General features: G+C 40.4%; 1 protein-coding gene and 1 pseudogene across 4 annotated transcripts in view; one reads left to right on the forward strand and one right to left on the reverse strand.

Moving 5' to 3' along the window:
- Positions 1-20,444, forward strand: part of ASCC1 (activating signal cointegrator 1 complex subunit 1) — a 100,198-nt gene extending 79,754 nt beyond the window's left edge. For 3 of the 4 annotated variants that reach the window (XM_055324926.1, XM_055324929.1, XM_055324928.1), the window contains one exon: positions 18,546-20,444. In XM_055324926.1, the coding sequence (XP_055180901.1) occupies positions 18,546-18,662 (117 nt within the window). In that variant the 3' untranslated portion in view covers positions 18,663-20,444. The remainder of the gene's footprint in view (positions 1-18,545) is intronic. The other variant, XM_055324927.1, reaches the window with a different exon arrangement.
- Positions 20,445-21,684: 1,240 nt separating this feature from the next.
- LOC129509446 (60S ribosomal protein L26-like) lies at positions 21,685-22,191 on the reverse strand (annotated as a pseudogene).
- Between the last annotated feature and the right edge of the window lie 1,041 nt (positions 22,192-23,232).

Consider the following 23,232-nt stretch of genomic DNA (forward strand, 5'->3'; position numbering starts at 1 on the left):
TGAACTGGCCTTAAGCAGTAGAATCACTTTCCAAACTGTGCTTTCAGCAAATTGAACAGGGATACAGTATTAACGGTGTGAAAGCATAGCTTCTAGCTACAGAGTGAAGAGGAGGCATCAGAGCCCTAGCTTGTACTCACCAGAGGAGGTGATGTCATGCAAATAAAGGCACAGTTGGTATGTTTGGGAAGTAATAGGAAGAAAGTGCTATAGGTTCAGAATCAAAGGACACCATGAAAGTGCCATTTTTTCAGACATTTAAAAATCCTGGAAAATATAAATCAAGTAAAATGGAGATAAATTTTTGCTTTTTCATTTTAGATAAAGGAATCTTTAAATTTAGAGAAAGAGGGAATTTTTGCTATTAAACTGTATTAATTTTCTTTTAAGATTTATTCATTTTAGAGAGAGTGTGTGTGAGCTGGAGGAGGAGCAAAGGGAGAGGGAGAAGGAGAGCAGACTCACAGCTGAGCACAGAGCCCCAATCCAGGCTGATCTCACGACACTGGGGTCATGCCCTGAGCTGAATCCAAGAGCCTGATGCTTAACCAGCTGCACCACCCAAGTGCCCCTAAACCATATTAATTTTTATTACTCGGGATCCCTGGGTGGCACAGCGGTTTGACGCCTGCCTTTGGCCCAGGGCGCGATCCTGGAGACCTGGGATCGAATCCCACGTCGGGCTCCTGGTGCATGGAGCCTGCTTTTCCCTCTGCCTGTGTCTCTGCCTCTCTCTCTCTCTCTCTCTCTCTCTCTCTCTCTCTGTGACTATCATAAATAAATAAAGATTAAAAAAAATTTTTTAATACTCTCCTTGAAAATATGTTTTAGTCTATCTAGCCACATTGAGACTTTTCTTGAAAGATATAAAGATATAAATGACAGTAACTCAAATATTTCATTCATTTTTGAATGATTGAGAACTATATAGTAATTTATTTATTTTTAAAGATTTTATTTATTTATTCATGAGAGACACACACAGAGACAGAGACACAGGCAGAGGGAGAAGCAGGCTTCATGCAGGGAGCCCGCCGTGGGACTTGATCCCAGGACTCCAGGATCAGGCCCTGGGCTGAAGGTGGCGCTACACTGTTGAGCCACCTGGACTGCCCCCTATATAGTAATTAAAAAAAAAAAAAAAGATTTTAGGGGCACCTGGCTGGTTCAGTCAGTAGAGCATGGGACTCTTGATTTTGGGGTCATGAGTTTGAGCCCTCTGTTGTACATGGAGACTACTTTAAAAAAAAAAAACACACTAATGACTACAAAGACTATAGTGTTTAGAAACTAATTTTTTAAAAAATTTTATTTAGAGAGAGTTTAAGTGGGAGGAAAGGGCAGAGGGAGGGAGAGAATCTCTAACTGACTCCCCACTGAGTGCAGGGCTTGATCTCATCACCTTGAGATCATGACCTGAGCCAAAATCAAGAATTGGATGCTTAACTAGCATTCCAGAAACTAGATTATTTCTAAGGAAGAAAATATCGTGTCTTTCATTATCCATTATCCAATTCAATATTTAGCCATATTATATATTGTTATTAAAAATTACTTTTTAGGGGATCCCTGGGTGGCTCAGCGGTTTAGTGTCTGCCTTCAGCCCAGGGCATGATCCTGGAGTCCCACATCGGGCTCCCTACATGGAGCCTGCTGCGCTCTCCACCTGTCTCTGCCTCTCTCTCTGTGTCTCTCATGAATAAATAAATAAACTCTTTAAAAAAAAATTACTTTTTAGTCATATGGCTCTTTAGTATTCTTTTTTCTCCCTCAAAACTTAACTCTTTCAGAAAGGCTTTCCTTGAAAGTCTATCACTAAATGTTCCATTGCACTATATAGCAGGATAAACAACAGCAAATTGAATGTAGAATAAAGTTATTGTCTCTCATTACCACCATAGCTATGGTGTTGTTTCTACTACCTGATATTTCTGTGACTTGAAATTTTTTTTTCTGTGACATGAAATTTAATTTTCAGGTAAAATCACTAAACAGATTTCACTTCTTCTCTAAGCTATTTATGCGTATAACTATTGACACTTATTAAATTCAATTCCCTTAGACATACTAATATTTTGTAATAGTTTTTGCTGAAAGCATTGAAAGCAGTCACATTATTTTTGATAATCGTGAAGTAGGAAATGTGTTAGAGGAGCAAACATACAACTTTCTGAAGAATTTCACTTGTCAAGTTTAGATGTTTTGGAAAAGGTCAATTAGAGAATAAGAGAATCCATGGGAATTATATCTGTATACTCACATACACATATATTGCATTTAGGATTGGAAGATAAAATCTCTGGCAAAGGTGAAGAGATGGAAAATAGGGAAAAATATGACAAAGAGGATCTTTAAGTGGCGTAAAAATTATTAAGATTCTAAATGGAAAATAAAAAAGATTTTAAAAAGAGAATTACAGATGAAAAAAAAAAGAATCTGAAAGGAGAAAGTAGAGCAACCATGAGTTCTTGAACATGGATGAAGGAGGCTCTAGACTAGGAGTGCTCTAGGCACTTGGCAGTTGCAAAGAAAAATCCTCTCTGGGAGACAGTTTCATCACCCTCCACCTAATAATATTCCTCCAAGGAACTTTTCCAAATCCTGAAGTGGCCAGTACACAAAGATAACCAGGCCTGTGAGGAGACCACTCCCCATGAGCAGATATCCATAACTCAAAGACATGAGATACTGGGATCATGGGACTTAGGCAGAAAACAGCTATGCTTACTGTATTGAGAGAACAAAAAGCCAAACGTAAAATTGTTATCACATAATTGGGAACTGTTATAAAAGCAAAGTGACATAGCAGTTTTGAAAGCCAAATAGAAATGCTAGAACTGTAAAATGCAGTAACTGAAATTAGGAGCTCAGTGGATGCGTTTAGTGGCAAAGTAGACATAGCTGAAGAGATGTAGTGGGCTGGAAGTTAGGTCAGAAGAAATTATCCAGAACATTGCATGGGCAGAGAGAAAGGTAAAAATTTGAGCTGAGAGGATGAGAGACATGGAGACATAGGAGAGTGTGGAGATCCAACCTACACATTTAGTCAGAGTCCCAGAGGGAGAGGAGAGAGAGAACGGGGCAGAGCTGATGAAAGACCTCACCTCACTGATAAAGGAGCCACATAAGTCCCAAAAAACAGGAATTCTGTGAAGTGAGCTCACACTGTTTTTCTTTCCTGCAAGTTGTAACTGCATCACAGACAATTTAACAAAACTGCTTGGGCCCCAACAGTTTTTAAACTGAATGGCTGAAATTTGTTGACAATAACTACATTACAAAAACCAGAAAACAAAATCAGAAATTCAGCTAAAGAATTTGTTTCTTAAAGTAGGAGGTAAAAAAAAAAAAAAAGAAAAAAAAGTAGGAGGTAGAAACAGGAAGGATGAAAGTTATCCAGAAATTCTTTTTATTATTCTTACAACTTTACCGTAAGTCTGAAACTGTCAAAAAGAAGGAAAGACAGGCATGCACTTAGGAAGATAGGACACTGACCATTTGTTTTTTGTTTTTGTTTTTATTTTTTAAGTAACTACCTTCCAGAAGAGTTTGTTGAAGTCTTGGCTGTGTTTTGTTTCAGTGTTTAAGATGGATGCAGCTTTTGTTAATGATTGATCTTACTGCACACATCGGGCCGTTTGATTTCAAAAGGTATAAAAATGTCATGTAAGAAACAACTTTCTGAATAGAAGTGTTCCATTTCAGAGTAAGTTGCCAGGAAGGTAGCAGCATCTTTCAGTAGAATGTTTTTGTTTTTGTTTTTTAAATATTTTATTTATTTATTCATGAGAGACACACAGAGAGAGGCAGAGACACAGGCAGAGGGAGAAGCAGACTCCTCGAGGAGAGCCTGATGTGGGACTCCATCATGGGACCGCAGGACAATGCCCCGCGCTGAAGGCAGACGCTCAACCACTGAGCCACCCAGGCATCCCTCGTTTTTGTTTTGTTTTGTTTTGTTTAATAAAGAAATAAGAGTTCATTTCTCTAAAAAGCCATTCTTCTGCCGTCATCCTTTTCAAACTATTCCCTATCTAATTCCCTGAAACCTGGCTCTCACTCTGTTGTTGAACTGAAACAACACTTTGTTAAAGATCACCAGGGCCCCTGTTTTAGGGCCTTGGCCTACTTTTACCTTTTCCCAGTAACCACACTGACAATATGAAGCCCTTTTCTCCTTCAAATGTGGTCTTCTCTTGGTTCTAGTGCCAATGGACCTCCTGCATTTTTCCCTGCCACTGAATTTTTTTTTTCCTTTTTTAATTTACTGCCTTGTAGGGCTACTTTTTGGGTTTTATCCTTGTCTCTCTGCTTCTTTGACTGCACTCTTGTGTGCAAATTCTGCTCCTTCTTCAAACACAGTACCTCTTACTTAATAGTAAGGCCCATCCCAGTTACAACATTCTTCCCTCCTCTCCTTACTTTGATTTTGCAGAGAGAGCTGTCATATGCTCCCCAGTGTTTGGCAATGGTCTTGTACCTCTCAAGCACTTTGTTGTTCCAGATTGACTGATTTTTTACAGAAATCAGATTTGGGAAGAGAAGAAAAAGGTTTTCTCTTTGCCATAGGGGAGATTTTGTTTTTACACCCCATACTAGAGATTGTAACCTCTTAGAACAGGGGCCGTTAAACTATCATCTGAGGGCCAGATATGTCCTACCACATGTTTTGCATGTGGCCCTCCAACTGTGAATGTTTTTTAATGCGTGAAAAAAAATCAAGAGTAATATTTCAGGACATGTAAAAATCATGTAAAATTCAAGGCCAGCATCCATAAATAATGTTTTATTGGAACATGGCCACCCTCATTTGTTTATGCACTGACTGCTTTAGTGCTACAATGCCAGAGTTGAGGATCTGTGACAGACACCATATGAACACCTTGCCTTTATGGAAAAAGTTTGCTGACGCTTAAATGATTAGAGTTTAGTTTAATTTTCTTTTGCTTCACCCAACACAACTTTAAGACTAGATGTAATGCTCATATTTAATAGACCCTCAAGATATACTAATTATGTCATAAATAATTTAGTTAGTTAACAGTCAATCCTATTGAATTTCTACTTAATAGAAATTTCTATTTAAATTTAAATTTCTATTTAATCTTTTCTAGCAAATGTTTCTTTCTTTTTTATTTTTACTTTTAAAGATTTTATTTATTTGACAGAGAGAGAAAGCGCCCAAGAGCACGAGCTGGGGGAAGGGAGAGGAAGAAGCAGACTCCCCACTGAGCAGAGAGTCTCATACAGCTCATCCCAGAACCCTGGGATCATGACCCGAGCCAAAGAAAGATTTTTAATTGACTGAGCGACGCAGGTGCCCCTGCTTATTTTTTTTATTTCTTTTTTTTAAAACAAGTTTACTAAATTCAAGAAAAGGACAGCCTCAAATTAAATATACCTATAGCTCATAACTCAGAATCCTCCATTAATAAGTGAAGTTCATTTTTCAATTAAATTTGATTGTAACTTTAGTACTCTGCATAGCAAGATTCAGCTGATATGGATCATAATGAACTTGAATTTATACTTCTTTTTATTTCAGAATACATCCAAGACTAATTTTATTTTTCTCTGTGGTATACATTCATTAACTTGAAAGATGAACAATGATTTCCTTTGCCATTTCATTTATGCCTTATTACAGAATATATTAATAAAAATTATTGAATGAAAAATAAAGAACACTGCTCTTATAAATAAATTTTATAATTTGTTATAAATCATATAACATGTAATATATATCATATAATAAATTATAATTAATTATAAATTGTAAAATTGTGCAAATTTTATAATTAGCATGACTGTCAGAAAAATGTGGAGCTTAAGAACAAACCTGGGACAAGACATCTTGCCAAAATAAGGCCACTGTTATTTTGCTATTCATGATAAAATACGGCTCTGCCTCCATTCTTCATAGTTGAAAAACAAAACTCATGAAAATGGGAGATTGCAGGAAAGCATTAGGGGCTTTTTCAGGTTTTGCTAGTAATAGAAATATTGTGTATGAAAAGACATGAAATACTTTTGCCAGGTGATTGGGCAGTTTTTTCAAGCATCAGAGATAAAAGAAAAATGCAGTTTGAAATGCTTCAGTTTGGTTTTATGTGGTCTTATTTTAGGCTATCGGATTAGGATGGGAGCCAGGAGGAAGATTCATATCTAAGCAATATTTTACCAAAACTTTTCCTCTGCCTTTGTTTTATGTGTCACTTTGTCTGGAAAGTGAAGTCTTTAAACACTAATGAGGGCAACCAGAGACATGACTGTCAGTGAGGTGAAACCCTTGTTAAAATGAAACTGGAAAATGAGCACTTGGCTGATTGTTGACAGCCAACATCCATTCTAGAATGATACACCTCCTTTTAGCCTGTTCATACACAATGTTTTTTTCCCCCTCTCTTCACTCTATTTTGAATTTATGTTTATTGGTTATTTGTCTTCACAGTGGTACTGGAATACTCCTATGTGCTGTTTTGGCTCAGGCAGGGAATGCTGGATTTAGAAGGGTCTAACCTGCACAATGACAAGATAGAGGCCATGGTTTGGCATAGACAGTGACAATAGAAAATAAATATTTCATGGGGTACCTGAGTGGCTCAGTGGTTGGGTGTCTGCCTTTGGCTCAGGTTGTGATCTCGGGGTCCTGGGATCGAATCCCACATCAGGCTCCCCCATCAGGAGCTTGTTTCTACCTCTGCCTATGTCTCTGCCTCTCTTTGTGTCTCTCATGAATAAATAAATAAATAACCTTTTTTAAAAATCAAGAAAATAAATATTTCCTTGAATAGCTACTACATATAAAACACTAAGCTAGACTTTCCATGTATTTGGGGAAGGGAGAACAAATACACTGTTGTCGTTGGTTCCTCTAATTACATTCCTGTGAACTCTGAACAGGGTGCCTGTTACTATTGTGGGAAATATTCATCTCTTTTATGCAGTCATTTCTAGGGATCCAATCGTATCATTTGGTATATAGTTCACAAATGAAGTGAGTTGGGTTATGGTTCATTTGGGGTCCATTGTGTTTTGTGGTAAAATATATATAAGATTTCCCATTTTAATCAATTTTAAGTGTAGAATTCAGTGGCAGTAAGTGCAGTTCACATTGTTGTGCAACCATTGCCACCGTCCATCCCTAGAACGTTTTTGTCATCCCAAATTGAAACTCTGCACCCATTAAATAGTAATTACTCGTTCTTTCCTCCCCTCAGCCCCTGGCAAACCCTCCCCCCACCCTGCCCAAATTCTGCTTCTGGCTCTATGAATTTGACTGTTGTAGGTATCTCATATGAATGGAATCATACAATATTTTGTCCTTTTATTTTTGGCTTATTTCAGCTACATATTTTCAAGGTTCATCAATGTTGTAGCATGTATTAGGATTTTGTTTCTTTTTAAGACGAAATAGTAGCCCATAGTGTATATATACTCCACTGTGTGTTTTTAACTATAGTGTAGACAAACGAGTAGCTGAATAAAATCTGTACCCAGAGTTGGTAATGGCACTGTCTTCTTTGAAGCAGCCTGTTGTTTAGAGACCAGACCAAATGGAACTGTGTTCGATTGGCTAGACTTGGTGCCAACAATGTCTAAGTGTTATTAGAGGACATTGGTGCAAAAAGATCAAAGAAACAAGAGTGAAAAAAAAAAAAAAGAAACAAGAGTGAAGTCCACAATGCCAGGAAACTTATTAAGTTGGTGATGACTAATTAAGAAACAATGTCCTCTTTCCTATATCCCACTGATGAAACAGTTTTATAATTCCTGTTCAAATGGGAACATTATTGTTACAAATTAAAAGTGAAAACACAGAATGTAAGTCAACCAGACCACTGGTCAGAGTTCAGTCTCAATTGTAGGTTAAAACATGGATACCACTTTCTTAAATTGTAGGCCTCTTGTTCTTGTAACTCCTGAGGTGTGGGAGGGGTGGGGTTGTGATAAGCATATCCCTCTTCTAAAGTCTTTGCTTATTGACCTATAGCCCTTTGCAAACGGAAGGAGGCCATCTGAAATGAATATAGACAACCAGGTGTGTCTTAATATGTAATGCTGCAGTGGTGCAACTGGGGCTGCTGGTTCACTGGGGTTCTGACCCAGGACATAGTATCTCACATGTCTCCCTGTATAAGATGACTTCATTGAAAATCCAAGATAACATGTGGCAGCCTCTCTCCCATCTCCCAGGGAGCCATCACAACCCTAGCTATTACTTGGACAATTGTTATTTATGTGTATGTGTACTCTTGCTGTTGTCTGATGTTGCTGATGAGTATCTGATTTGCTCTTTAACTTCTGGATGCTGTCCTCCTGTTGGAAAAGTCGGAATGGATCTGGGCTGAGCCCCGTGACCTTGTGTTCTCCTCCCGTCTCACTTTGTTCTTTTTCTGAATGTGTTGCTTGGCACAGTAGTCAGCCCCTTTATGCCTAGGCTCCCTCAAGCCACTCGGCTGAGAGACTGCCAGGCCAAGCAGGACCCAGCTCTGCTCCTGTCCCCAGTGCTCCATTTCAGGGGTTTCTTTCTGCTGACTTGAACTTCCTGTCTGATATATAATACAAGATCAAACACTCATCTTCTGTTGCATGTGTTTGAGGGACAATTATGAATAATACCTGAGGGAAGGTGACCAAACTGAAGATTTAAAAGAGTGGTGACATACTTGAATGAACATGAAGAGACCTTCTGAAGGAAAGGATTTATCTGCAGAAACATTACCTACATTAGTTCTGAAAAGTCACCCACTGGGTGCATTGAAGAGTCTCTGCTAGCCAGGAGTCCCCAGGGGACAGTTTTGACCTGCTAAAGCAGTAATATTAATGCCCCAAGGCAAGGCTTTCTCTGGAATGAATTTTGTAGCAAATTGAACTCCCAGCTGCCCATCTCTGATGCTAATTCTACATGCGTGCTTTCGTGGAGCAGGGCAGAGCATCGGTTGTATGGGTTGTGTGCCTTGTATGGGTTGTGTGCCGAGGTTCAGTGGAGGCTCAGCAGCCCTGTAATCATGGCCTCTGGCCTCTTCCTTCCTCCTACCTCAACCCCACATTTTTTTCTTGCTGCTCTTTAAAATTAAACGGCTCTGCAGGGAGGGGAAGTCCCTTGGCATTTTGAGTATTGAGGTGCTCAGCAGAACTGCTTGGCATCCTGTTTGTATATAACTGTTTTAATTCACTCTCTAATAGGTCATTTGGCCTTACCAGCAAAGTCTTAAACTAAACTTGATAATCCTTATGTCAGCAGTGAGGCTCAGGCCAAACATCCAAAAGTGCAACCCTGAGTGATTATTTGAGGGAAGTTTTGAAGCCTTTATTCCCTGGCTCTGTTTGTCTGGCTTCTGCCTGGCGCCTCCTTAGGTCATGCTGTTATGCTCCTCTTGCTCACTGCAGCTGAGACAGGCAGGTGGTTTCGGAGAGCAGAATGAATGAAGGACTTTCATGTTCACGTCCCCGTTCCGTATAAGGAGCCTCATCGTGTTCATGTGCCATTTCAGCTGCTAGAAATGGGACTTCTGCTCTGGTGACATGCACGGTTTTGGTCCTCCTTTAATGGAGATGCACAAAGCAGGAGTGATATGCTGATGGGTTGAAGAACTGCAGCTGGTTCACTGATTTCCAGCCTTCTTGCAGCGTTCCTGATGCAGGCAACTGATGACATCAGGGACTACTCCTCCCGCAGTCTGGCCTTAACCTTGCTCCTTGGATGTATGGTGCCCCAGGCCTTTCTGGAAGTACATTATGTCCTCTTTTTATTGGCTATTATTAGCTATTATTATTGGCTCTCTCACCACTTGATCACTGCAATTTGAGGTTTCAGATTAAAAGTGGCATCTTGGGTAGAGTTAGGGCTGTATTTGGAGGTGATTCTAGGATAGTAAGTACCTACCAGCCACATTGTCTTTTATTCTGAAGTAGGCTTTATTTATTCTGATGGCAATGTCCCTATTCCAGTCTTTAAAAATACTACAGCTCTGCAACACCAGATGATGACTGCAGACTAAACTGTCAAAGTTCCTACTCAACCTTTTCCTTTTTTCTTTTTCTTTTTTTTATTTTCCTTTTTTTCTTTATAGGAAACTCTGCTTTTTGGTTCCTATAATGATGCATTAGTGGTTATAGCCCATAACTGACAATCATAATCAGAGCTCAAAATTCCATCTTACAATTTGTCTTGCTGTAGCACAGCATATGCTTGTAAAGTGTCCTCCCTGTTTAAAAATGGAGAAACAAGGGATCCCTGGGTGGCGCAGCGGTTTGGTGCCTGCCTTTGGCCCAGGGCGCGATCCTGGAGACCCGGGATCGAATCCCATATCGGGCTCCCGGTGCATGGAGCCTGCTTCTCATTCTGCCTGTGTCTCTGCCTCTCTCTCTCTCTCTCTCTCTCTCTCTCTATCATAAATAAATAAATTTAAAAAAAATAAAATGTTTAAAAAAAATGGAGAAACAGGGGAAAGAATGGCTTTGTGGTTGTTGACAGGAAAGCATTAAAGTCTAGTTTTCCCTAAGTACCATTTTGATCTCTCTCTCAATAGAAGTTTCTATCTCTGGTTTTCAGACAAAGTTGTGTGTTTGTATGTAGAGAAACATGCCTTAGTATGAATGAGTCCAAGGGTGTTTTTATGTGGTATTTAGAAAGAATCCTTATAAGTACAGTCTTTATGAATATCTTAAAAGTAGATGGGAGGGAGGCACCTGGGTGGCTCAGTGGTTGAGTGTCTGCTTTTGGCTCAGGTGGTGATCTCGGGGTCTTGGGATTGAGTTCTGCATCGAGCTCCTTGAAGGGAGCCTGCTTCTCCCTCTGCCTATGTTTGTGCTCCTCTCTCTGAGTCTCTCATGAATAAATAAATAAAATCTTAAAAAAAAAAAAAAGGATGGGAGGCCTTTTTTTGACCCCTGAACTTGTTGGATCTCCATTTTCCTTCCTTCCTTCCTTCCTTCCTTCCTTCCTTCCTTCCTTCCTTCCTTCCTCCCTTCCTCCCTCCCTCCCTCCCTCCCTCCCTTCCTTCCTTCCTTCCTTCCTTCCTTTCTTTTTCTTTTGATTTTATTTATTCATAAGAGAGAGAGAATGGGAGAGAGAAAGAGAGAGAGAGAGAGGCAGAGACACAGGCAGAGGGAGAAGCAGGTTCCATGCAAGGAGCCTGACATGGGACTCAATCCGGGGTCTCCAGGATCAGGCCCTGGGCTGAAGGTGGCACTAAACCGCTGAGCCATCCAGGCTGCCCTTCCTTCTTTCTTCATTCCTATCTCCCACGTTTACTCTCTTCAGAAGTAATGTCGCATGTAGCCAGAAGAAAAATGAAGGTACAGAAAGGCTTGAGAACTTGAATTGCGTGGTACCTTGGCAGAAATTCAGAATATTTTTTTTCTTTTAGGCTAGGGGAGTTTTAAGAAAACTTTGAAACAAAACTTATTTGTAGGAAAAAAAAAAACCCTTATCTGTGTCCTAACTGTAAGTGAGATTAGTACTGTGACATACGTAGAGCTGTGATATTGTTCAGACCTGTTATGTTTGTAGTCTGGTGTCCGTTACTTTCTATCTACTACCTAAAGTCTCCATCTTGTGTGTGGAGGCCAATTTCATGAAGAACGCTTCTGAAGTATACCATTATTTGTTTTGCTTTTCAGTTAGGTCCTCCCAAGGGCTGTGATGATAGCTTTTCACATTATTTGTTTCTCATTCTTGGCCACAGAACCACATGAACAGTTTCTTTGCAGACTGATGGCATACACATGGCTTAAGAATGAAACATCTCTTGGCATTCTTCGGCCCAGATTTGTTGTTCAAATTGTGATGCACGTAACACACTGCCTTGTGGATGTGACCTTCCACTGACCTGTGTTCTGAGCCTGACCCTGGGATCTCTTAAATTTATATCACAAAGTTAGCCTATCTGGTTCTTTTCTTTTAAATAATAAAGCTCAGCTCTGTTTTGCATCACAGCAATCTTTTGAAGGGTTACTGAGTTTTGTGAGATACTTTTAGATCCTTAGAGGAAAGGTGTTATTTAATCACAGCAAGGCTTCATGCTGGGAATGCCTTCCTACAGAGCTCTGAGTGTTTTGTCAGACTATCTTCCATTCATCCCCATCCCTGGTAGGGAGATTGGTGGGTAAGCATTGTTATTAAGTACAGAATAGTGTTATTACTGTTACTTTTATCTATAGTGGGGGGCAGTAATTATAAGAAATAGAACTTGGTAAAACAGATTATAGAAGAAAAACTAAGAAACCCTCAAAGTATCATGCACTTGATACTCCTGTTTACTTTGGGTTTCAAAAGTCTGAGTCCCATATATGAAAACAATAGAAAGCATCCCTTCTTCTGGAGAAATGGGACCCAGTACATCTTGCCAAATACTTGCATTAATTGAACACCAATATTTATTTTCAGTTGTACCACTTTATGTTCTGAGGGTTAGTTTAACTCACATATGCCAGGAATGATTATATATTTCATAGGAATTAGATATTTGGATCATTATTTTGGACTTTGAAATGAATTTCCTCCTAGTGAAGGTGTGTTAGACAGCAAATAGTTCACTGAGGCCTCCCAGTACGAGAATTAGATTTCTGTAAAGGAGAGGTCTTTGGAGAGAGGGGCCACTACTTTGTCTAAGATGGAAGAAAGAGAACAAGCCTCCTTTGGGAAGCCGCATGGGCAGAGATCCCCAACAGGTGTGCCATTATGCTATTGAGGATTGGCCATTCATTCCATTTTGTGGCTTGAGGTCACAGATGCGAGAAGGCTCCTCTCCACCCTCATCCCACTTCTGTCTGAGATTTTTAGTATCATCTTTGTTACATGTGGAGTTCTTTCTGGTCTTTGGTAGTTGTGTCATAGGGCCTGGGAGGAAGGTCTGAAATGAATGCAAGGAAAAATGACCACAATCAGCCCTTCTATCTCACTGTTTTCTTTCAGTGTATACCACAACATTACTAGAAATCAATAATTCCCATTGTGTTCTCCCTAGGAAACAAACATGTACAAGCTAAGAAATGATAGGCTTCACAGGTCATGTGAACAGGGGACAGCAGGATGGTTGGATTTTATCTTGCACGTCTCTGTCAGGGAAGCCTTGGTTTCGACCTGTTTAAAAAAAAAACATGAAATTCATCTGAGTTAATTTGAAGATCTGATTGAATTTATTTAATGATTCGTGAATCCAGCAGCATCCCATTTTAGCAGATAGAAAGGAACTCCAAGGAGCTGTATAAAATGAAAGGCTTTTATTGAAAGAAGGGGGGTGGAAAAAGGAAGTTTCCAGCAAGAAGTGGTTTGTTTCAGGCAAAGTCACCTTCCTTTAGGGGAGGGCAGGGGTCTGTCAGGCAGATGACCCCACCATTACCAACCAGGGAATTCCAGATTGACTAGTGAAAGGTCACATTCCTGGAAGAGGCTGAAACTGCAGTCAGGTTAGATATTAAATCTTGGTTTGCTGATGTGGGGCTTAGCACAGGTGACTCCATTTGGGGCCTGTTTTTATTTTTAACAGATCCAGACCTTTCATCTTGATGGTCCACATTTCTCTCTTTACTTGGTCAAAGGGAAAGTTTGTTCTATTTTCTAAAGATACTAGGAGTATTCAACAAAAGATAGCAGCTGTGTGCACAGCAACTTTCAAATGTCATATCTGTGCCTACTTAGATTTAAAATTTTTAGATTGTTCAAATTGGTACTTACTGCTTATAAGTAGTATCCCAAATATTTGAAGTCTTAAATCCTAATTTTATTTCCTTATCAAATATTTGTGGTTTTGTGAGCTGTTCATTGTTATGTTACTTTGTAGCAGGCTTTTAAAAAAAATGCTGGCTTCCAGCACAACAGGGCTGTGTGTGTGTGTATGTGTGTGTGAGAGAGACAGAGAAAGAAAAAGAAAGAACAAAAGTGAAAGAAAGAAAAAGAATGTTTCTGGAAGAAAAAGAATGGTTTAGGTTTCAGAATTCCCAAGGGAATTGTTCTAAAACAACAATAAAGAGAAAAAACTGAGCATGATTTAAATGCCTTGGTGTGATTCTTTCTTAATTTAAAATTTTCCTGTTAAGTCTTTTATTTCCCAAACAATAGACCACTTTGCTCTTCCTGAACTACTTTAAGCTAGAGCAACCGAGTTTCTTTTTCCTTTTTATAGTTTAAGATTTTTCCTCTTTCCCCTTTCAGGTACTTAATTAAATAGAACTCCCTCATGCTCATTTTCAACCAGGATTCAAGTAAAATTCTTCCAGCTGAACTGGAGCCTTCCAGTTCTTACACCAGGTCCTCAAGAAGAGGTGGCAGTGAAAGTAGGAGTAACCAGTGGAAGACTGTGTTTGTTTCAATCTCTAGTTGTTGTTGGGTAGAGCTCCCCCACTGTGGCTTAAGCAGAGGTGTTGGAAGGGGCACTGCCCAGGAAGGGGACGGGGGTGCCGGAGTTCACCAGCCCATCCAGTTAGGCTGCCCGGGTTTAAATCTCCACTTTCTTTTTTTCTTTTCCAGCTTTATTTCATACCCTTTATAGGCTATGTATTTGCTGTGTACCTATGGGCAAGTCACTTAAGCCTTTTAAATTTCAGGTTCACCTGTGAAATAGAAATTAATAATTAGTATCTGCTTCTTGAGGTTTTGAGGATACAGTCACATAGTCAGGTGTAGCCCACAGCCTAGTGCCTGGCACACATGCTTGCCCAGTAAGTTGGCCAGTAACAGTATTTATTTTATTAACATTGTTGTCAATACTTATATATGTATCATTCATTATGATCTTTCAATATATATTTAATACTATTGGCATTAGTAACTGTGTTAAAAATCTCCAGTTAACAATACATTTGAGTTTATAAAAACTTTAAGTTGACTGGCAAAAACCACAGCAAGCAAAGTCGAATGACAAACGGGGTGGGGTGGTAGTGGGGGCTATATTTGCAATTCATAACATAGACCAGGGTTCATTTCTCTAATACATAGAGAACTACTCAAAAAAAAATGAATAGTCATAAGGCTTTTTATGGGGGTATTCTATCACTTAACTGTGCTACAGATTTCATGCCATGAATGCATATATTCAGATCAAAACAGGAAAACCCGAGGTTGGAGAGGGGCTTGGGACACATATCGCCAAAGAAATGTCCATGAGTGTGTAAACAGACCTGGAACTTTTGTTTTTCCCCATAAAGTAGCTCCCTCTCAGAAATGTTGTTACTCAGCGGTACCTTCATATTTATCTTGTCACCCATGATTTTCTCTTTTCCTGGTTCCCTCGCACTCACAAAGTTATGGAGTGTTTTCTGGGTTTCATTCAGAGTATTTCACATCTGCTCCAATCATTCCAGGCCTACAAATGCTATTTTAGTTAAAAAGACACGCAATATCAGACTGAACTGCTGCCCTGGTTTCCCTTACTTTCTCTTTCGCTCCACCAAGCGCCACAGTATACCGTACCATACCCAGATCAGTTTCCCTAAAACAGGGTTTTCATGTTGGGCCACCCACCTGCTCAGAAACCTTCAGTGGTTGCCTACCATCTAGAATGGAGTCTGACTTCTGAACCCAACCCTCAGGGTCTCTTCATGTGATTCACTGTTATGTCTCTAGCCTTAGTCTTTCTCACTGTGACTCTTTAGGGACCTTCTAAACACCTACCCTGGTCTGCTTGGCCTGGTTCACCATGCCCATTTCTGCCTTCATGCTGTCCAGCTCAGCTCCCATTTCCTCCATCCAGATGGCTGTCCTGGGTGCCCAGTCCTCAGTGCCCATTGTTTTCTTTGTACCTCGCTGCATTTATTGGTTGTCTGGACCTTTTCATGTTTAATCTTTTCCACCTATGTTGTTTTAGGTAAGCTTTTTCACTGAAGTAGAACATAATCCAGAAATGCACAGATCACAAAGTAAATCAGTAACTTTTTACAAGGTGAACACACCCATGTCATCGATGTTCTTCTCTTCTGATTCGTACCCGGTCTCCCTAAGTAGATGATAAGCACTCGAGAGACAGAACCACATCGTATGCCTTTGCCTGAAAATGCATCACATCAGGTGCTCAGTGACATTCCAGATTAGAAATTGGAGCTAAGAAAGGGGTCTAGGCTTTGACAAATAAGAAACACTTAGACATTTAAAAGGAGTATGTGAAATTTCCATTACTAACCACAAATTCTTTCCTGACAACTAGCTACAGTTGAGATATGATTAGAGGTAATATAATTTTGGTGAGTCTTGTTCAAGGACTTCTAGGTGGTGACCTTTAAATCCAGCCTGAACAAGGCTATGTCATAGCTTTCTCTTTTCACATAGGATATACACACATGTACATTAGTTTTTGTTGTCATTCTCTCCAGCAAATATTTATTGATCACACACACAGTCTACTAGGTATGATTCTAGCATATGGTAGTATTCAGCTGTGAATGACATAAAAAATCCTTCCTCAATAGACCTTACATTTTAATGTCACTAGAAATAATTGATAGAAATGAAAGAAAGGCTTAAGACTAAAGATATATATAACAAGGCCTAACCCACACAAGAACTGTGAAAAATTGTTACAAAATCCTTATCAGCATACAGAGGGAGTAAGAGCGTGGAGATAGGAAGGAAGATCACCACTGCACTAGAGACTTCTGGGTAAGAAATCCATTTGTGACATTATCAAAGGTATGAAAGAAGACAGCAATGCAGAAAGATAAAATAAGCTCAGGGTTAATGAGAACAGAGAGATACCAAAAACATCATAGGAAATACTTAATTTTTTAGTTGCGCCTTACAGTTTACAAGGAAGGTACTTTGACTTGTTCGTCTTACCGGATCTTTGCCACTCTTGATCTTGTACAGTGGGCAGCGTGATCTACGCACAGTCACGCAGCTCTTGTGTGCTGGGCGTGAATGTAGACTGAGTTCAGTACTCTTTCCCAGGCTGCTCTTACCACCATATTTACTACTTACTTCAAAGCTGAAGCATGAGGATCTCCCTGGCAAATCATGCCATCCAGAGGTTATCCACAAAAGGCAAAGTGAAGTCAGAGGCTGATCACTGCCCACTCCTAGGTGTGGCTCCATCACTTGGAAACAGGGGCAAAGGGAATAGAAGGTAGAGGACCCAAAGGCCGCTAATCCTGAAAAAGTAACTTGTTGAAAGTATTATGAGTTCCCTTTTAGTTTAGTTTTAGTCTTTTATTGTCCCTTTGGTGCTCTTTTTTGTACCTGGAAGACTTCAGTTTGCAAAGCTATAAATCTGCCAGTCTTGTTGACGTGGCTTTCACTTCAAATTAAGGTTCAGCAAAGGGATTAGCAGATAACCATTTTGGGCTATATTTCTTTACACAAAGGCATGGATATGGTTTGAACAGGCTGCCAAAGCCAGGAGGAGAAGTTAATTGTGTAAATCAATGCAGGCAAGAGCTGATCACCTTTCTGAAAGACAAGACAATGCAGCCTACAACCTCTAAATAGATCTCTTTGGGGTCAAGTTGATGTCATGTTGAAGAATCAATATTTACTAGGCTTTATAAAGTTAGCCTTAATGAACCCCAGTCATTTTGCTAGGCCACTAATTGCAGGAAGAGGAAAGGCGACAGTGGCTGAAGTCCATGACTGTGGAGGTTGTATAAAAAATAAGTGAAGAGACCGTCACTGGCTTATGTGCCAAGGTCCCACCTTAACGTTCTACCCAAGCATTGTTGGGTATATGTGTTGAAAGGCTTTCTTGGGATTTTACTGACATTTTAAGAAGTGGCAACTCTTGCATCCTAACAGAAAAAGGTAAGTCCTTTACACTTTGACACTGTTTTCTAAGCAGTTAATTTTCTGGGATGAGTTCTGATGCCATTTTAGATTTTGCCGTATACATGTACTAATCACAAGGACAGGTCCCTCCCTCTGACTCACTTGAAAGCTTTTAAAGTAAAGAATTGAAGTAAAGAGCAAATGCTTTACTTTTGGACGCTGGCTTCAATCCAAGTCAAGTAAAAGGTTTTTGATAAATATTATCATTTGCACGTGTGATATCATCCAGTAGAGGGCTGTTTGGTATGTCTAAGAGTTCTGTATTCCTTGAGGGGTTGTCAGAATCACTGGTGGGTGAGGAGCCTTATCTTCTATTTATTTTAGTCTCCGTTTCTACTAAATGTTGATAACTAGGTGGAGCAGTGAACTGTATCACATCTTATCCTGGCTGTAACGAAATGAGAGGATAGACTCAGGAACTGAAAGTCATCAAGCATGGTGGGTGAGGTGCTGTGAATCAGAGTGCAGCCCCAGGATGTTTTATGCAAGTGCTTGGTCACATCGGCTTAGTAGATAAATTCTGGAAGAATTGACTTTTCAGCCCTTTTTCTGTAGTGCTTTTTATCAGAGGAGGCTTTAAAATTCACCAGAGAGAGAGCTGCTGTTCTCTTCTCACTCCCACTCCTGTCCCTTCTCTCCAAGATCATTTTTCAGAATAAATACTGAAAAGAAAAAGCACGAGAGGTTTGTTGGGATTGTTGTAGTGTTTTTACAAGAGAATCTGTTGTTATTTTCATCTATAATTTCCTTTGGATATTCATTCTGGGTTTGTATTCTTTCTTTTCAGCTGTTTGAGAACTTCTACTTTGGTACCCTGAAGCTCAATTCAATTCACATCTCCCAGAGGTTTACAGTAGACAGCTTTGGGAACTACGCCTCCTGTGGGCAAATTGACTTCTCCTGAGGTGGATCTTGGGAAGCACTATAAATTGAACATCCTCACAAGGTGCCGAGGGAAAGTACCTTTGTTTTAATTACTGAGAACGGATGGAGAAATTTGGATGGTGACGTTCCTGGGTGGTTCCCCACACACACCATGATCTCTAATGGTTGTCAACAGTCATCAAACTGTTTGCCAGCCAAGATGGTTGGAGGTACATGGTGGTTGTGTAACCCTTGCGTGTTCATTTTTCGTAGGATCTACCTTTCTTTCTGAAGTTCCTCTCTGGACATGTATGTCTCAAGCTCATGGGAGCGGAGATTCACATTCTCTCATACACCAGTGATTTTGCTCCAGCCATTAAACTCTTTCATATTAAAACTTTAAAAGAGAATTAAAGACTTGGTTTTGTTACTCTCCACCTAAATCAAATGTCTACAGTTTTTAGGTTTGATTTTTGCTTCCCTTTATACCTTTTTTTTTTTTTTAAGATTTTATTTATTTATTTACTTGACAGAGAGAGCAGGAGAGCCCAAGTGAGGGGAGAAGCAGGCAGAGGTAGAGGAAGAAGCAGACTCCGTGCTGAGCAGAGAGCCCAATGTGGGGCTCTATTCTAGAACCCTGGGATCATAACCGAAGCCAAAGGCAGACACTTAACTGAGCAACCCAGGTGCCCCAGATTTTATTTATTTTAGAGAGAGAAAGAGCAGGAGGAGGGGCAGAGGGAGAAAGAGATTCCCAAGCAGACTCCACGCTGAGCACAGAGCCTGATCTCATGACCCTGAGATCATGACCTGAGCTGAAATCAAAAGTCAGACCCTTAACCCACTGAACTACCCAGGCGCCCCTGTACCTTAACTTTTTCTTTTTTTTAAGATTTTTCTAATTTGAGAGTGAGAGAGTGTGCATGTGAGAGAGTACACAAGTAAGGGGGGCAGGCAGCAGGCAGAGGGAGAAGGGGAAGCAGATTCCCCACTAAATAGGGAGCCCGATTCAGGACTCAGTACCACGATTCTGGGATCATGACCTGAGCTGAAGGCAGATGCTCAACCAGTTGGGCCATCCAGATGCCCCCGTACCCTAACTTTGAATCACTACCCAGACTTTTTTATTGTGGTAAAAAACACATGACATAAGGTTTGCCATATTTTTTAAAAAAAGGATTTTATTTATTCATGAGAGAGAGAGAGAGAGAGGCAGAGGGAGAAGCAGGCTCCATGCAGGGAGCCCAACGAGGACTCGATCCCAGGACCCCAGGATCGGGCCCTGGGCTGAAGGTGGCGCTAAACCGCTGAGCCATCCGGGCTGCCCAAATATTTGTCTTTTTGTGACTGGCCTCTTTCACTTTGCATAACATTTTCAAGGCTCATCTATGATGTAGCACTTCTCAGAATTTCCTTCCTTTAAAAAAGGCCGAAGAGGGGCAGCCCTGTAGCTCAGCGGTTTAGTGCCGCCTTCAGCCTGGGGTGTGGTCCTGGAGACCTGGGATCGAGTCCCACGTCAGGCTCCCTGCATGGAGCCTGCTTCTCCCTCTGCCTCTCTCTCTCTCTCTCTCTCTCTCTGTGCCTCTCATAAATAAATAAAATCTTTAAAAAAAAAAAAGGCCGAAGAATATTCCATTGTATTTGTATACCACGTTTTGTTTATCCACTCTGTCACCAGTGCACAGTGGGTTTCTTGACCTCTTGGCTGTTGTGAATAGTGCTCTATGAACATGGGTGAACAGGTATCTCTTTGTGATCCTGCTTTCAGTTCCTTTACTACTCAGAATTTTATCTTTGGCAAAATAAAGTTTTTATCTTTTGCTTTGGTCTGTCCTCTTTCTTCTTTCCAGGCCACTAATGGAGCTACAGTATCATACACTTTTATATTTACTTCTCAGGGCAGCAGCAGTAGAGACAGTGAGGAGATCAGCAGGACAATGCAGAGTTCCCTGGGACAGGGTCAGTCAACTGCAGAAGTTCCTCCCTCCTTGCCACAGACCAGCAGACAGAGAGGGCTCCCAGCACAGCTTTGCCTAACCCATCAGTCCCATCACATGCTCTGCTGGGAACTACAGCAGAGCATGTGATGCTCGCACATGCATCTCCTCCTAATCACGTCCCTCTCCCTCCATGTCCCCTCTTTTCTCTCCATTCCTTACTCTTGTTTTGATTCTTTCTTTCTGTTTGAAAAGTCTGATTCTGAACCCTATGCGTTAATGCCACTACGTAGTAAGGGCTACGTATCACACTCAGATTTATCAGTGTGACTGCACAGATCACTTTTGAATAAATGAATTTCCACAGTAACTGTGTTTTTCTTTTAGTATTATCATACAACGTTAGCTTGACCCCCTAAGTCTGGGTGTGTTGGAATATAGTGTTGCCATCATTTATCCCCTGTAGATGTATCATTCATCCAGAACTTACATATTAGTGCCTACAGGGTTGGTTTTTTTCACCCCAGAAACTTCCTACTAGTAACATTCTTTTTTTTTTTTTTTTGATTTGAGATTTTACCTTGTTTACTGTCAGTGGTTAGATGGCACGTGGGAGTGAATGCTCCAAGGGATCATACTGGATAGTGGAGCTGATAGCAGAGCTCAGTAACCTCATCTCATCCCGGCACTTACTTTCTTACTGGCTGCTTTCCGACACCTGCTTCCTCGGCAGGCTTGACAGGAAGTAAAGATGTTTTATTTTGGATGTCAGAGATTTATGACCTGTATTTCTGGTAAAAATTTTTTAAGTTTTATCTTTGGAAAAGTGTAACTTTGTATATCAGATCCTTAATTCTTTTTTTATATAAATATTTAAAGATTTTATTTTTTAAAGTAATCTTTACACCCAACATGGGGCCTGAACTCACAACCCCGAGATCAAGAGGTGCATGCTCTGCCAACTGAGCCAGCCAGGTGCACCCAAATCCTAAATTCTTAATAGAATTGGAGATTCGATTATTTAAAATTTAGAAATACCTGTGCATTTAAGGACCTATTGTATTTTTTTTTCATTTTAAGTTTTTATTTAAAGTCACATATAAAAAAAATAAAAAATAAAAAAAAATAAAAATAAAGTCACATATAAGGTTACTTTACTCCTGCATCTTCTCAATGGTTTCTTCCTTATATTTGCCCTTTTCCTTTCCTACTTGGCGAGATTTGGCTTTACGCTCAAGGATCTTTTTGCAGTCTTTGTCCAATTTTAGTCTAGTGATAACCACCTTGCTAGGGTGAATGCCCACGTGGACAGTTGTGCCATTTGCCTTCTCTCGTTGTACTCGTTCAATGTAGATGACCTACTTCTTCCTGTAAACCTGGACTACTTTGCCGATTTGCTGACCTTTGTAGTGTCCCCGCACAACTTGCACTTCGTCATCCTTCCGGATGGGCATGGACCGCACGTTGTACTTCTGCCTCAACTCTTTGGAAAGCGGGGAAGACATGATCTTCCTGCGAATGTGGGAAGGCGCATTGAAATGCCGCTTACGATTCTTGCTCCGGTCAGAAGTCACAAACGGATTGAACTTCATGTTGGCTGCGAGCGCCTCAGCGATGGCCGCAGAAGGGAAGAGACTATTGTATTTTTTTTTAAGATTTTATTTATTTATTTGAGAGAGAAAGCACTAGCAGGGGGAGGGGCACAGGGGGAGGGACGCAGGGAGAGAGAGAGGTGACTCTCCACTAAGCAGGGAGCCTGGTGTGGGGGCTCCATCCCAGGATCCTGGGATCATGACCTGAGCCAAAGGGAGATGTTTAACTGACTGAGCCACCCAGGCGCCTCCTATTGTATTAAGTAATTTTTCACGAGTAAGTTACCTTTCTCACTCTCCTCTCACAACTCTGCAGTGGCTTTTTCCAGAGGCTACATGACATAGTGACATCTTCACTCCAGTGGTTAATGGAACATATACTTGTGTATTTTTGTGTTTCCTAGAATCTTGTAAGTTGTAGAAATTTGTGAGAATTTTCCAAGATTCAAGATCACCTCTCACCAAACTGTATGGGGTACATGTTGGAAGATTTGCTATTGTGTTTATAATCAAATCTCCTTTAATATTATCACTTAGCAATTCATTCTGTGCTGGAATAGAGTTGAATGGCGGCTCACATCACTCCATCCAGTGTTTGACTGGCTTCACATCAGCTCCTCAGGGAGGAGGAAGGAAAATGATCTCTCACTGCAGTTACCACACAAGATCTGTGTTGTTATATAAGAACTTTATCATGGGAAAATAATCTTGATTTTCTTGGAGGAGATACAATGAATTAGCTCTGGACAAACTCCATATCCATGGTAGAAACATGATAAACAACATTTTTTTATGGTGGTTATTTTTAAGTGAGCTCCAGAATTTACATTGATGAGAATCCAGCTTCATAGAGACCCAAAGCTTGGTTCAGATTCACTTTTGTGCCGTGCTCTGTTCCTGAAGCTGAAGGGAACCCAATAGCACCAGGGGTGTATTGAATGGAGGAACACCTCTCAGATTCTCCCTTGATGCCTGCAGGGAACACAGATACCCCAGGATGCTGCAGCCCAGCAAAAGTCCTGCCCTTGGGGCTGTTTCTATTAATAACTTTTTTGTTGTTAATAAAATGTACTTTTAAACA

The sequence above is a fragment of the Nyctereutes procyonoides genome, unplaced genomic scaffold, assembly GCF_905146905.1.
Source record: "Nyctereutes procyonoides isolate TBG_1078 unplaced genomic scaffold, NYPRO_anot_genome, whole genome shotgun sequence".
Taxonomy (NCBI): Eukaryota; Metazoa; Chordata; class Mammalia; order Carnivora; family Canidae; genus Nyctereutes; species Nyctereutes procyonoides.